Below are 16451 nucleotides of genomic sequence, written 5' to 3'. Positions count from 1 at the left end.
GCTCAAGATCTTTAGTCGGCATGCGAATATTTCCTCACGTCTTATGAGACGGGATAAATTAATTACGGCGAAGCTCTTGATGAGATTTAGACAAATTGAATCTTAGGCTTCGAACACTATTATTAATTAGATTATAATGGCTTCGGGCATTAGCCACCTTTATGTGAGCGAACCTAAATTTGGGTAGTGATTTAAAAGATGATTTTAATCTTTAGCTGTGACTTTTTTTTTTTTTGAGTTTTTCCTTTTATAAAGTACTTCGTAGATATTGTAGTTATTATAGTCATATTTATAAAGGTTTTACTCTTTGAATAAACATTCAAAAAAGCTTATAATATGACGATACTACGAGAATACATAGTCTATGGACTATTCAAGTAATATTAATTAATAATTAAATATCTTTGTGAAAAAACTATCCAGTTTAATTAAGCTATACTGTAAAGTGCTACGTTCTTTGGGTATTTCATAGCGCAAAAATTACTAACCTAATTTATTTGAAATGCAGTAAAATTATAATAAAACATAAATGTAAGGCTGGTTGCAGAGCTTGACCGACCATCAGTGCGTACGTCAGTCGCGCTTGTCATATGTATGGAAATTCATAAAACCGTTCATAGCTAGACCGACCATACGCACGCGTATTGTCATGCGTATTTGTGTCATATTCATACACATTGTTGATGCGTTTCGTCAGGACCGACGGTACGTTCAAGCTCTGCAACCAGCTGCTACTTTTTGATGTAATTTAAAACTCGTAGGTATTCAATAAATTGTCTATAAAGCTTATACTCAACGATTTTATCGTGAAATTTTTTTTTTAATTGTTTTTCAAACTATACAACTCATGAAATTATAATAAACTGATAAAACGTTACAAATATTATTTTTATTTTAGAGATAAAAAAATTATCACGAAAAGTCGGCGCCTGGCATGGCGGCTCGTAAATTTTTTTACTCATAAATTGAATTTGTGAGAGTAAATTTATATTTTATCCAAAATTAAAATATCATTTTGTGAAATATTTTTGCGAGTTCTTAATTAGTATGTGACATGAATTCAGTTCTTTAAATAGCACGTAATTTTCCTTCAATTTCGTCTGTTAAACGAAGAACAATAGACTGCCTAATTAATAAATTTAAGTACAATATTGGGATATGAACAGAAAACATGTCCATTTCTTGAAAAAATTGTGCGTAATAAGTTATTAGATAGGTAGTAAAAATGTTTGTCATCCCTGTAAAAAAATTTAACGTTACAAAATCGCTTGTCCCTATGTATGCTTAAATCTTTTAAAATAAGTAACAGATTTTGATGCGGTTTTTTTAATAGATAGAGTAATTCTCAAGAAAGGTTTTAGTATATTATAATTTACTAGCTGTACCGCGTGGCTCCGCTTCTGTTGGTCTTAGCGTGATGATATAATATAGCCTATAGCCTTCCTCGATAAATGGGCTATCTAACACCGAAATAATTTTTCAAATCGGACCAGTAGTTCCCGAGATTAGCGCGTTAAAACAAACAAACAAACAAACTCTTCAGTTTTAATATTAGTATAGATTAGGTTTTAGACAAAGCGGGTGAAAGAAAGCAAGTAGCATAATAAATAACAAGTACACAGATCAAAATGTTTATTTCATAACTTCAATATCGGAACTCTTTTTAACTGCCTCTCTATCTGCTTCACATTTTTATCCTTAACATACGGTAAGGCCATTGCACTGTACACCGCACCCAATAAGTTTATACCGGCAAAAACGTAGAAAAGTGCATACAATCCCATGAGATTCTCGAAGTATTTGAAAGTGTGGATGTGCGTCAACCTTATGATTTGGGAGAAGGTGTACACGATGCCTATAATTGTTGCTCTGATCTGAAATATAAATATTAGTTTTAGTACTTTATGTAGAATACGCATATTTTAAAGTCGGTACTGTCTTAGTCTTATGTGTGTAGTAGGTACGGTTGAAAATTGAGAATACAGGTTGTCGAATGTATTTATGTTTGATCTGTTAAAAATTGTAAGAGTGTTGAGTCCTTCCATTATTTTATTTTGAGTTCAATTAACTTGCTATTTCCAAACCAAAGTTTTTTCGAAATAAGTTGTTTTATAACTTTACACAATTGACTAAGAACTGTATTATAATATTAATAAATAAATAAATAAATAAATAAATAAATAATTTATTTCACTTAAAACATTTTACAAATTAGAGCGACCCAGGCTCCTAAGATAGTAAGAACTGTTTTTCAGGAGCCTGTGTCTTCCATTTACAGTTACACGACACGAAAAAAATCAGAGACAAATTAAATAAAATCAAAAATAAATTAAAAATTTACATGCAATTAAAACTATAAAAAAATCAATAACAAATAAGTACAAACAGCAAAACAAAAAACAAAATGTGTCTAGGTAACTCATTACAAATAAAGCAAGTCCAAAACAAAATTCGAAATTATATCAGCACATAAATAAATTCGTCAAAAATTAAATAGGTTAGTAATTATAAAATAAATTGAGCAACAGATATTAAATCAGCAAAAAATCAAAATTAAATCGAAACAATGCAACACTATTATAAGTTGTTACAATCAACATTACAATAAAATGTAAGTTAGTAGCAAGTTATTATAGCTAAATACATATTACAAATTACAATCAATTAAAATAACAATTAAAAGGTAAAATTAAGATTCACGATAAGTATATTAAAATGTAAAAATCAAGAAATGGAAATTAATATTTTAAAAATTAAAATTAAAAAGAAAAAAAACAAAATCAATAAGTCCAAAACCATTATCAATACTAGTTATATTTAAGTGAATGAGTTTATGTGAGTGTGCGTGTGTGCAGGCGTGCGTGTTATGTGGGTGCGTGTGTGTGTGTGTGTTTGTGTTTGTGTAATGCATGTATTAATTAATCCATTTAAGGAATTTATAATAGATTTTCAGTGTCATTGTAGTCAAGACTAGATAACCAATTCAAAATTCTAGCCTTAATTTGGTAATTATTTAGAGCAGTAATATTATAAAACTTATTCATTTTATTGTACAGTTTTGGAGCAATATATTTATAGTGCCTGTGTCCAAATTTGGATTTAGTCCACGGAACTGGAACAGCAACTCTTCTATTTTTGTTATACTCATTGCTGTTATTAAGTCTATGATAACGCCGAATACATTGATACACAAATAGTTTTCGGACTCTTAAAATCTTCACTTTAGAGTATAACATGGTAGTTGGGTGGTCGAATGGTAACTTGAAAGCTACTTTTAAAAGAGCACGCTGTGACCTTTCAATTTCTAAGAGATAGGTTTTTGCTGCTCCTCCCCACGATGTAATACAGTAGCTTATGAGGCATTCCCCAAGTGCTTTATATATTAGAGTTATTAAGTCATTGCTTGCAAAGTTTCTAAGTGTTTTAAATACGTATATTAATCTTCTAATATTTACAAAAATACTCTTCATTTATTTCTACTACTATAAGATATTGTAAAGAAAACCTATATTCATTCACGTACTAAAAAAACTAACCTCAAAATTCAGCATTTCCACCATTATAACCGTGGGTAGAGCCCAGGACATGCCATACGCGAACACTAGTACACCTAGTGACGTCACTGGCAGCCATCTTAGTGACGTCACAGTCAGATCAGCCTGCGTAAATACAGCTAGCACACCCATTGATAATACTATGAGGGAATAGGCGAAGGTGAGATGCCACTGTAAGAAAACATTAATGAGTAAAAAGTCTGATTAAGGAAAATTCATAAATAAAACTGGGAAGTAACTAGTTAGCCAGTGTGTATTATGGATGAAACCATAAAAAGAACTCTGTACTGTGTGTTAAGTGCACTACGATAACATAAAAATTATTAATTACGAAGATCAAAACGTGTAACTTTAAGCTAATCTGTAGTGGACACGGAAAGTTGAGAACCTACTTACCCGTAAAGAAAATCGATCAGTGAAACAGATGTCAAATGTATCCGCCCTAATAATTTGTCTCTACAAGGAAATACTTTATTATCCAAAGTGTTTCATTACGGAGAGACCCTGAATCTTTGATTCTTTATTCGATCATCTATACTTATATTATAAAGCTGAAGAGTTTGTTTGTTTGCACTAATCTCAGGAACTACACATCAGATTTCAACAATTCTACCACTGTTAGATAGCCCATTTATTGAGGAAGGCTATAGATTAAATAGCATCACGATATGACCAATAGGAGCTGAGCAATGCTTATAAAACCACGGAGCACAGATATACAACAACAAAATACTTTATTGTACAACAGAAATAAAAATTACAAAAGTAAGTATATAAAAGAAAAAGACACAGTTAAGCAGGTATAAGTAATTTAACAAGTAAGTAATCAAATTTTACTTACATATACTCACTTTTCTTTCCATAAATCTGACAAAGACCACTCCAGCCACGCCACCAGCAAGTAAACATAAGGGAACCATCATTCTTTCTGGGTCTAGATTGGTTTTCAATTGAGATAACGTCTTCTCCTGGTCCAGGAATATAATGCTGCCACTTAGAACAGTCACGGAGTAGAGAACGAAGCCTATTTTCATTGTATCCCGCCATATTCTGTTTCTAACTAAAAAAGAAAATTATATTTAAACGTAAGAAGACATTGTTTCAGATACCAAAATCGTCGTCATACTCCATGACGTGACGGTATAGCCATGACGCGACCTTGAAAATTTACTCTCAACGCGCCTAAAGAAGTTTCACTTCAAAAACGTTTCAAAGGAGCTTGGTTACTGTATGGGTTTATAAATGTTAAGTTTTCACTATATTCCGTACTAAAAACACAAAGCTTACATTTACACCTAAAATAAACGATTTAATTACAAAGCCAAGCCATGTAACCAAAGGCAATGTAGTAAATTTACTGCAAATACAGCAGCCAACGTAACCGAATTCCTGAAGAGATAGTATCTAACCAAATTATTAAGATATATTTAGTAACTAGCTTTCCACCCGCAGCTTCGCCCGCGCAGTCAAAGAAAAACCCGCATAGTTCCCGTTCCCGTGGGATTTCCGGGATAAAACCTATCCTATTTCCCGGATTAAAAAGTAGCCTATGTCCTTTCTCGGGTATCAAAATATATCTATACGAAATTTCATGCAAATTGGTTCAGTAGTTAGTGATTGAGTAACAGACAGACAGACAGAGTTTCTTTCGCATTTATAATATAAAGTATGGATAATGAAGCTCCATAACTAAACTAGCCGGTTGTCCTGTCTTTATCCGGGTCAGCCTAGCAAAAAATAGTCTATGTTACTCATTAAGGGCAGGTTTCTTTTTTGGAAAAATGATTTTAATTTGAAAAGTTCAACATTTTAACCCGATTTCGAATTTAAATCGAAGAGAATATAAAACCACCAAGCCAAAATGGTTAATTAACATTAAAATCTAACCGTAGTTATTGATAGTCCAATTTACCACAAATTATATAAATATGATTAATTTATATTCAACACAAAGGCCGAAACTAAAGATTAATATCTGGGAAAGCTGATTCATTGCTTCGTAGTTATAATTAACTTGTTATACCCCCGACTTTGTCTAATTTATATGAGGTAAGTATAACTTATATTATGGGTTAGAAACTTCACTAAGTTCTAGGTATCAGTTAAAATGGGTTTATGCGTTATTTTGATAGTTAGAGAAACAATATAATTATTATTATGTGTAATGTTTTTATAATTGTGTAATTAAATAGCATAAAATAATCAAATAAGTAAGAATATAAGTTAGGATCTTATGTATATATTGTATGTGCAGGTAATTTTAAGTATTTTGAAGTTGTATGTGTCTTTAAATGTTTGTTACTCTATCACACGATATTAGAAAAGGCCTCACGCGATACCTATACCCAAAAATAACTACGTTAAAAAAACCGACTTCAAAAACGGAAAAGTAAAAAATAAAAAAGATTTCATATTAATTATTATTAATCACTACATAATATCATTTAGATGTGATATTTATTAAATATGTTTAATGTCGGTACCAAGCCAATGTAAAACTTAACGGCTTACACGGGCTTAATACTAAGAACTTATTGTCACCGACTTCAAACCTATAGTCAGTTAAAAAATATAAAACATCAATATGGTTTTGGTCATACTCACAAATATCGATTAATTTCAATTTGCCTCTGGGCTTGGCTCGTTCACTTTCGTTTTGAAGTCTCTGCATTTCATTTGCTACATAGTTGTCTTCTTCAGAAACACACTTTAATTTTGCTATGTTCCTCTTTGCACGCTGAAAACGGAAGAAATTTGAAACAATTCTTCCACGAGAAAATAGAAAAACACGAACTTATTAAGTAGATGCTACAAAATAAAATAAAACAAACAAAGTATTTGATCGCGAACGGCGTGATTAAAAACAACATTTACACAATAACGTTTAAGAAATTGTTCATTCCAAAATATAAGATATATTTTGCCATTCTATTTTTAGTGATATGCAACTTTGGTTTATTGCTCTAAGCTTACGAATGTAAACAATATGTAAAAAAATATTTAAACTAATTAATGGTCTATTAAAATACTAACTTAAAAAAACATGCTATTTGACAATGCGCTTTCCTCTAAACCGTGCTAAAACGTAGCTGGCTCTACGCGGAAAAGGAAGTTAAAAATAAAGTTTTGAAAATCATCTCTTAAAGTGAGAGGTAAGTTTGTATAAAACTCTATGAGTGTTACAAGAAAATACTATTCTTAAACTGTACATATAAGAACTATTCGTTAACTATATTATCTATATGAAAATAATATAAACGTTCATTTTATTTAAACGCTGCTATTGTAATAAATAAGTTTTGCAAACTATATTTTCCGCTGAATAAAGTTTCTGCTTCCCTTGACTTACTTTATTCTTTTGAAATCGTCCCATAATGTTATGCAGTTTCAGTAAATATATATATTCGAAGAATATCCTTATTTTATTTATATTAAAATTTACTCTTTGTTCTACTATTTTTAATGTAAGAGCATCGTTAGGTCGTATTTATCCATCTTCAAAAAAATAAATCGGTTTAAATGAGGATTGTATGCTACCTTTAATCTATATGCATTTAGAAACAAATACATAATTATTGCTTCTTTCTTTCATTGTCTTAACGTGTAAATAATACGTTCATTGACCAAAAATGCTCACAGAATAAAAAAAATCACAACGCGTCGTGGTCAGAGTAAGGATAATATGTATTATTACAACGAATGTAGTTACTCCTATTTTGTATACATACTTACAATAACTGTGTTATACCTATTATCTGTTGGATTGTATAAACATATCAATTTAGATTATAATATTATTATAATCTATCAAAGGTGAATTTTGATGTAAGACTTATCTGTTATAAACGATTTTTGGTTCGCTTCTCGTAAGCTGTATTATTATTCACTAAATAAATCAACTTATTAAATAACAATCTTTTATTTTTAATCCATAATTATTAACCCATAATTTTCCATCAAAGTAAACATAAAAGCCCACCTCAAAATTCCTATCCTTCACCAGATAACTCGGCGATTCGATCACCAGGAACACACACACAAACTCCGCCATCACCAGCCCAGCCAGAACGTACACAATCGTCTCTTCACCCATCACCAATCGTGATAAATAGCCGATTGGTGTCATGATCATCAACAGAGATACCAGGGAGCCTCGGGAGGGTGGTGGTGATATCTCCATGATGTAAATGGGGATGATGGTGAAGAGACCGGCTGACGAGACGCCGGCTAGGAAGTGAAGGAGGACATAGGATATATCGCTTGGCGGGAGGAGGAGGGGGACACAGCAGATCTGTAACAATAAAAGAATATGTTATTAATCAGATTTTTAAGAAATAAGTTTGTCATTGCAGCTTTTTTTCAAGTATTTTTCATTTTTTTTCAAGTCAATTTGTTTTTTTCTACTATTTTTGTGAGATAACACACTAGTTGTGCCGCGCGGTTTCACCCGCGTGGCTCCGCTCCTGTTGGTCTTAGCGTGATAATATATAGCCTATATTACTCGTGGATAATGTAGCTTTCGAATGGTGAAAGAATTTTTAAAATCGGTCCAGTAGTTTATGAGCATATTCATCACAATCAAACAAACAAAGTTTTCCTCTTTATAATGTTAGTGTAGATGATTAAGAACTACTTAATTCTTTAGCTCTCACGCGCTTTTCTCTCACGTTAAGAAAAATATGCGTAGGAGAAATAGCCTGCTCAGAACTTCTTAGTTTAATAAATTATCGCATCCCATCCAGATCAACGCGCTCAAAAGATTTATTTCATATACCGACCGCCAGAACCAATATGGGTCTTCGTGTGTCTCTTCACAGAATGTCTAGTTTTTATAATACTTATATGAATGATCTTGATATGTTTTCTTGTTCCTCTTCGTCTTACAAAGCAAATGTGAAAAAACTGCTATTGAACACATAAAAATGTTAATGGTACCTACCTCCGTCTTTATGTAACTACTCATGTTTAATATTAATTAATTATTATCAACTAGGTATGTTTTCCTTGTCTCTCTTATTGCTAGGTGTTGGCAAAAATAATAATATATGTTCACAGTGGAAACACCACAAGGAGACATCTTCATGTATCTGTATAGTTAATAAGATCTGTTTTGTTTTATATATGTATGTCTCTGTATATTTTCCAATAAAGAAAAATAAATAAATAAAATAAATAAAAATAAAATAAAACAAACTTTAAACAATCTCATAATAACAAACTGACATTGAACATATTATTTTTGTGTTATTCTACGATTGGACACATGACATGTCACATGTATGCATGTAGGAGTAAATTTGCACAAACCACGTGACAAATATATTTGCTGACTGTTATGTGCTGTTACAGTCGGTTAACGTTATATTGTGACGACATTAAGGTCGTTTATCTATACTAATAAAATTATTAAAGTGGAGGTTTGCTTGGATGCGTTAACCTCGGGAACTACTGGCTCGATTTCAAAAAAGTTTCACCGTTTGATATGTATTTCAAAACATAAAAGTCGACATAATATTATGAGGGATTCATATGTCGACTTTCACGTGAAAACCACTGAACAGTTTTTTATAATATTATTTGGCCGTGGTTTATGTATCTCCCATAATTATTACAGATGAGTTATAGAAATTCTTAAATTATCCCGCTATTTCGTCCGCGGGTGAAACTGCGTGGCACGACTAGTTATTTATAATTAAAACATAATTAGTAGAGTAACATTTTTATATTAATTATGTAGGTAATATTCAATTCATTATACATGCCATCAGTAGTCTCAATGAAAGCAAACAGTTCAAATGATATTTTTTATTTCGCTGATTCTTTTGTAAATAAGTTACTATGTTTCAGCACTTTAATAAATTAAATATTTACTGAAATATATTTATTATATTATTTTTAAAGCAAACCTTATGTTCAATACTTCTTTTGAATTTTGGACACTCATTATAATATCTATTACTAGCTTTCCACCCGTGGCTTCGCCCGCGATTTATTTAATATCCTACTAATAGATACCTATTAAAAATGTGAAAGTTTGTGAGGATCACACACATCTTCCATGTTTTTTACTCTTTCACGCAAATACTACTGAACCGATTACAATGAAATTTAGCACACATATAGAGGGTAACTTGGATTAACACAAAGGATAGGTTTTATTCCGGAAATCCTACGGGAACGGTAACTATGAGGGCGAAGCCGCGTGCGGAAAGCGTGTAGTAAATAATTTGAAATATATTTTTTAAGACTAGAAAAAAGCGGATTGTTGGAGCTGCTTCTTTTAGGCAAAGGAAGAGACGATTCTAAAGAAAATTGATACCGACCACACCTATATATTTTGAAGTGAAACTTCTTTAGGCGCGTTGAGAGATTTCAAGGTCGCGTCATGGCAATACGCCTTGGAGTAAGGCGACGATCTTGAAATCTTTGAATCTTGCCAAAGAAGTTTCACTTCTGACACGTGTACTCGGCACACACGCTCTTTTTTGTTCAATTATTTTCAATGAATTTATACTAATATTTATTAAACTATCGTCACGACATAATCAAAACGTCTCTAGTTAACTTGGCACTCGTTGGTTTGGAAACATCAGATTAATGCATTCATTTCCTTCCATGCAGCAGGCTGAATTTCCAATCAAGCTTCTAAGTGCTGTATATGATTTAGGTGGTCTATATTCGTCATAAGCTGTGTGTATTCGGCTTAGATTATTATTAATATTTTCATCATTAGAAAAATCAGTCAAATCTAACATACTTAGTTTCTTTTACACAAACTTTTACTTTCGTATCATATTTCATTCCTCGTGAACAAACTTGTAAACCGATTTTCCATTTGTATACAAACTAGCTGTGCTCCGCTCCTGTTGGTCTTAACAAAATGATATAGCCCATAGTCTTCCTCGATGAATGGGCTATCTAACACAAAAAGAATTTTTCAAATTGGACCAGTAGTTCTCGAGATTAGCGAAAAATTTACTTTTTCACAAGGAAACAGATACAACGCAATATGCATAATACTTTTGTAATTTCAGACGAATCTAGAGGTATTAAATTTTTTTTACATTTGACATCCATTCAACGTTTCAACTATTTTAAGTACTAAAGACTATTCCAAGGACTACGACTATTCCTATTTTTATATCTATACTAATCCATACTAATATTATAAATGCGAAAGTAACTCTGTCTGTCTGTCTGTCTGTTACTCAATCACGCCTAAACTACTGAATCAATTTTCATGAAATTTGGTATGAAGATAATTTGATACCCGAGAAAAGACATAGGCTACTTTTTATCCCGGGAAAATGACGCATTCCCGGAAATACTACGGGAACGGGAACTATGCGGGTTTTTCTTTGACTGCGCGGGCGAAGCCGCGGGCGGAAACCTAGTTACTAATATTATAAAGCTGAAGAGTTTGTTTGTTTGAACGCGCTAATCTCGGGAACTACTGTTCCGATTTGAAAAATTCTTTCGCTGTTAGACAGCCCATTTATCGAGGAAGGTATCATCACGCTACGACCAACAGGAGTGGAGCCACGGGGGTGAACCACGCGGAGCAGCTAACTATACATAATTATTTTAATTGAAAATCCATCTGAGAACAATGATCAATGAAAAATTCAAGGCGTGTCGACGAGCGTGAAAAAATAAACAGAATTTTCAGTTTATTTAACATTATCCACATCGAAATACTTCAATCAGCGAAGGAAATAATGATGAGGAAACTAATATTTTCAAGATTAAAAATAACCCAAACACGTAAAACATCTGCTACGCATTTGGTCAGAGTAGTGAATAACATTTATTGGAGCTCTATGTACTTATAACTAGTCTTACAAGGAGGTAGAAATAAAAAGCTACTCATAGGTTATTGTGACCTTATATTTAAATAAAAAAGTATTGATGAAAGCTTAAGATGCCCTGTGACGACTAATCTTTACTAATATTATAAATCTGTTTGTTTGTTTGAACGCGCTAATCTCGGGAACTACTGGTCCGATTTGGAAAATTCTTTCGGTGTTAGATACCCCATTCATCGAGGAAGTCAAAGGATATATCATCTCGCTAAGACCAAACCTCGCGGAGCACAGCTAGTATTATAATAATATGTATGTATGTATGTTATTCTTTCTCGCACAAACAACATTATTTTTTATCATAATTGGCAGTGTTGTAGCTTTTCATTCAAAATACCTAACACATATTATCTAGAAATGTAACGTATATGTATATGTAAAAATGTTTAAATGTGTATGTCCACGGGTAAAGCCGCGCACAGCTATAGTTAGTAGATTAATAGTTCGCTATATCTTTAGACCTAGGTTAATAAATCTCAAAGCAATTTCTACTTACCCCTTGCAACAAAATAATGATATATATCCCAAACTTTCGCCCCAATTTGTCGACAGTCGCGCACAGGACTGGCGCAGAGACGCCTGACCCTAACAACAACATAGTGGTGCTGAGTGGTACCCCATAGTGTTGTGTGAAGTGGCCGGAGTGGGATGTGATCGTGAGGTTGTTGCTCTCTATCCCATGGGTTATGAGGGGCAGACTCACTGGAAAGAAAGGTTCAGTTCATAAGCTAATATTTGTCTCGGGAAGAAGAAAACGATTATATAGTGGTAACTGCTCGTCGAAGCTCTATCATAGTAGAGTTCATTTATTTTCCTCGTCTTTTCTGGGTTGCCTGGTAGAGATCGCTGCCAGCGATAGGGCCGCCTACTGTACATTGTTATATTATATTGTTCAGTTTGTAAAATGTATTCATTCATTCATAGTTGACAAAGATAACATAATTAGTAAAGACTTAGTAGTCAATACTGTTCCTGACTCCGTGATTGACTCAGGATAATAATATCTCAATGGCGTGTACTAGTTAGTGTACACACGTATGAAGTGAAACTTCTTTATGACCTTATTTTTCAAAAAATAATTTACTATATGCAACTTTACAGAAATACGTCGAATCACGCGTGGCAGGGATAAGAAAAATATGGCGCGTAACGGAAAAATGTCACGCGTAACGAAATAATGTTACACTAAATTTTTTTCCAGCCCCGATAAAGAAGTTTCACTTCAAAAACGAAGATGGTAAAGCATATATACAAATAATGCAGTTCTCTACAGCTGGTGAAGGAAGATTTAGAATCGGTCATGTAGTTTTTTTGTAATTACACACGAAGTTATTTAGACATAGCACTAAATTTGAAAAATTATATCAACTATAACTAAGAATCAATTAATAATTAAAAATTGACAAAGGGTGCCATTATTTTTTTTTTACAAAAATAAACTTTGCACTTTAAGTTAGGTAGTTAGATTAGTTTTCAGAGATCTTGAGTCTTGACTCTATATCGAAGGAGAGCTTTCTTTTTTACAATACTACTATCACATTGGACGACAATACGTTACTTTCAATATAATGTCGTTAAACTCAACTATAAAATCTTAATTATTAGACCTCATAATGCATTTAAAAATAAAATAATAATGTAATCGATTACTCAATAAAAATTAATCAATTTGCAACCCAAACCTAAAAATGCATATTATACAACACATTTGAAAAGTTACAACCTATATTTTATAATTAACCTTTTGGAAGCGTTTTATAACGTCAGGTATAATGAATAAATCGCGTTTAAAATCCGTTCAAATCTAATTTCTAATAGCATCTATATCTGTAGTATTTCCTTTTATTTACAAACCGCACTCGAGAATGGCCGACATCGTCAATTGTTGTTCGACCTTTGTTGACAAATTAAGATCAATCTAGATGTAGAAAGAGATCTTTGCTTTATATGCCAAGGTATTTCGGTAATATGTAACTAATATTGAATATTATTTTTTAATGTAATTCAAGTACCTTACTGTTTATCCCCATGTATTATTATAATTATTATTCTTTCTTTTTCTGTTTATTATAAAAATGTGTGTAAAATTTGTTTTGGTGCCGAATAAATGATTTTCTTTCTTTATTTGTTGTTTTCTTTATTCTGGGTACTACGCAAAGGCATGATATCTATTTATGAATAATACGAATAAATAAAAATGAAAGATTTCTTGTAATTAAAATCTAAATACACTCCAAAACTACTAAACCTATTTTGAGAATTCTTCTCAGCAGACGAATTTAGTAGCTCTACATTATTCAAACAGATATATTTTTATAGCGGGAAATCGCAAGCAAAGCCGGGAAAATCCGATAGTATTATAAGGCTTAATGCTGATCATCTACACATCAATATTTGTACAGAAATAACGTATAATTTACGCAAGAGAAACCGTGGGTGGAAAGCTAGTTTAATGTTTAAATGTTAATTAGTTTTTATAATGATGTCATTAGCATTAGTAATTAAATAATTATCGATGAAATTAGCAATTATCAAAATCCTAATTTAATATCATAATAATTAAAATATATGTAAGTATGTGAAAGTAACTCTTTTGTCGGTCTGTCTCTTCTTCACGCCTCAGCTACTAAACCGATTTGTATGCAATTTGGTACAAGTATAGTTTGAGCCCCTAGAAAGGACGTAGGGTAGAAAACCAACGGGAACAAGCACTATGCGCGATTTCCTTTTACTATGCGGGAGAAGCTGCGGGCAGAATGCTAGTTAAGTATAAAATTATTATTAAATACGATATTTCAGACACTAGATATCATTGTATTTTTCTTTTAGACCTTACTGACTAGGTCATTAACCTCTGCATCAGATCTTACATAATATAAGGAATTATCTCGTTCACCTAATTTTTTAATGTAAATCTCATTCTTCATACAAACTTCTTTTATCCTTTATTTTCCTATATCCTTAGAGGCTGTTATTATTAAAAGTATAAAAATTTAAGTTTATCAAAGTTAGGTTTAAAGAATCATTTATTCTCATTTAAAGACTTAAAGCTAATTAATTACATGAGAATAACATAACAAAGTAAATAAATAACGAAACAGTCGTCCGGGCACAGCTATTCCAAAGGTAAGTTGTTTTATCACCTCACTATCACTACACAGTTTAAAACAAAGTCGCTTTCTCTGTCCTTATGTCCCTATGTCCCTTTGTATGCAACTATATCTTTGAAACTACGCAACGGATTTTGATGCGGTTTTTTTAATAGATATAGTGATTCAAGAGGAAGGTTTTAGTATACAATTTTTTGGTTTTAGGCAAAGCGGGCGAAACCGCGGGCGGTAAGCTAGTAAAGTTTAAAATATGGTTTGATGGGTCTCGAGTGGAGAGATTGCTTGTCGTAGTTTGTATAAACCAGTATTATAATATTATCTCTGGTTTAAACACAAACGTTACTTTTTCCCTGAAATATCAATATCTTAAAATCATAAAAACCCGCCACATTGCTTTGTAAAGATTGCCAAATGTATATATACCTACGCATACAAAATATTAATATTTTACATAAACTAAGAATTTATTTTATATATTCATTTATACAGTAAAGCACTTAAAAAGTCATAATTCATCGATAAAGAAAATAAATTCAAGTTCTTATCAAAAAGAACATTGCCTAATATTTACATCATTACATTACTAAAACTGGGGTGGAATTATGTTGCATATATTATTATGTTATATCTTAATATTTACATATATCTACTACTTCATCTTCTGACTCTACTCGCACTTGCAATTTTTATGCTAATACCTAATTCGCATAATATGATATCATCCCCTATTTCATAAAAGTGTTGCTTCGTAAACAAAAGAAACAGAACGTTCTCGAACCTTTCTTTATGCTAAAATTAACTTCAAACGATTCAGTCTTTTGGATTAGCTAGATAATTAAAAAGTACAGTATAGATTAAATAGGTACAGATAATCGAAAACCATACTTAATAATTCAAAACAAACTAAAAAAAACACATTTCCATCTACATGTTATAATCCATACTAATATTAAAAATGCGAGAGTAACTCCGTCTGTCTGTCTGTTACTCAATCACGCCTTAACTACTGAACCAATTTGCATGAACTTTGGTATAGAGATATTTTGATACCCGAGAAAGGACATAGGATAGGTTTTATCCCGGAAATCCCACGGGAACGGGAACTATACGGGTTTTTCTTTGACTGCGCGGGCGATGCCGAGGGTGGAAAGCTAGTAATCTATAAACACTTCTAGTTGCACTTCCTAAAATAACAAACATTAAAGAACTAAAAAGCAATAAAAAAGAAAAACAAATCATACCAACAAAAGGCAAGAAAAACTCCTTCCAAGAGCACCTCTTTTCTTCCACGTTTTCACACTTGGTAATTGTATAAACCATTGTAACAGGTTATTTTAACAAAAACAAAAAAACGACTGAACCTTCTTAATACTTATCACATACATATAAATGTGTTACACAACACTGTGAAATAAACCGTATGTTCATTGAGTTAAGGCACATTTTATATCGTTAACTAATTTAAATATTTACTTAGTGTAATAAAAGATGGATAGATTTAAATTGTGAGTAATAAATGGAATAAACACACTGTACGTGAGAGGAGACTCGTCTGTTGACTGTGGAATGATTTTACATTGTGCCTCATTTGCACTGATTAGCTACTGGCGCTAGCTGTTAAGACTATGCTGCGTTTATATTCACTCAATGCGACTGCTTATAGTTTGAGCTATACGTCGTAAAAAACGTAAGAAAAAATATATTTAATTTGTTTAATGCGTTCGTTTAAAAATGAAAGAGAGTGGTGAATATTTTTTTTATTTACCTATAAAAACGATCCACTGTTGGTCAAAAAGAATCTCCTCACCTTGCGTTTCAGTGCAAAAGTCGTATAGATAGTTGTTGTTAAAATTGTATGTCATTTTATTTTATTTAATCTAGATCTAGTTCTAAATAAAAAAAGACGTGTGGCACTCGGGGACTGC

The 16451-nt window shown here is 32.1% G+C and overlaps 1 protein-coding gene across 1 annotated transcript; it reads right to left on the bottom strand.

Annotated features, from left to right (window-relative positions):
* Positions 1-1615: 1615 nt before the first annotated feature.
* On the bottom strand, positions 1616-16103 carry LOC123701638 (galactose-proton symporter-like). Its single transcript, XM_045649124.1, has 7 exons — positions 15768-16103; positions 11913-12118; positions 7534-7845; positions 6159-6291; positions 4406-4614; positions 3537-3725; positions 1616-1874 (listed from the first exon to the last, which is right to left on the bottom strand). The coding sequence occupies exons 1-7, from the start codon at positions 15844-15846 to the stop codon at positions 1638-1640; spliced, it is 1365 nt and encodes a 454-aa protein (XP_045505080.1). The 5' UTR covers positions 15847-16103; the 3' UTR covers positions 1616-1637.
* Positions 16104-16451: the final 348 nt, after the last annotated feature.

This window comes from Colias croceus, chromosome 22 (genome assembly GCF_905220415.1).
Source record: "Colias croceus chromosome 22, ilColCroc2.1".
NCBI classification, from domain to species: domain Eukaryota; kingdom Metazoa; phylum Arthropoda; class Insecta; order Lepidoptera; family Pieridae; genus Colias; species Colias croceus.
This window is presented reverse-complemented; position numbering and strand designations above follow the sequence as displayed.

Excerpts from the sequence above, each read along its gene's own strand:
- LOC123701638 (XM_045649124.1), bottom strand. The coding sequence starts at position 15,846 with ATGGTTTATACAATTACCAAGTGTGAAAACGTGGAAGAAAAGAGGTGC. Across the intron at positions 7,846-11,912 it reads TCATTATTTTGTTGCAAGGG|ATCTGCTGTGTCCCCCTCCT; the intron begins GTAAGTAGAAAT and ends TTATTGTTACAG. Across the intron at positions 1,875-3,536 it reads TGGAAATGCTGAATTTTGAG|ATCAGAGCAACAATTATAGG; the intron begins GTTAGTTTTTTT and ends TTTATATTTCAG.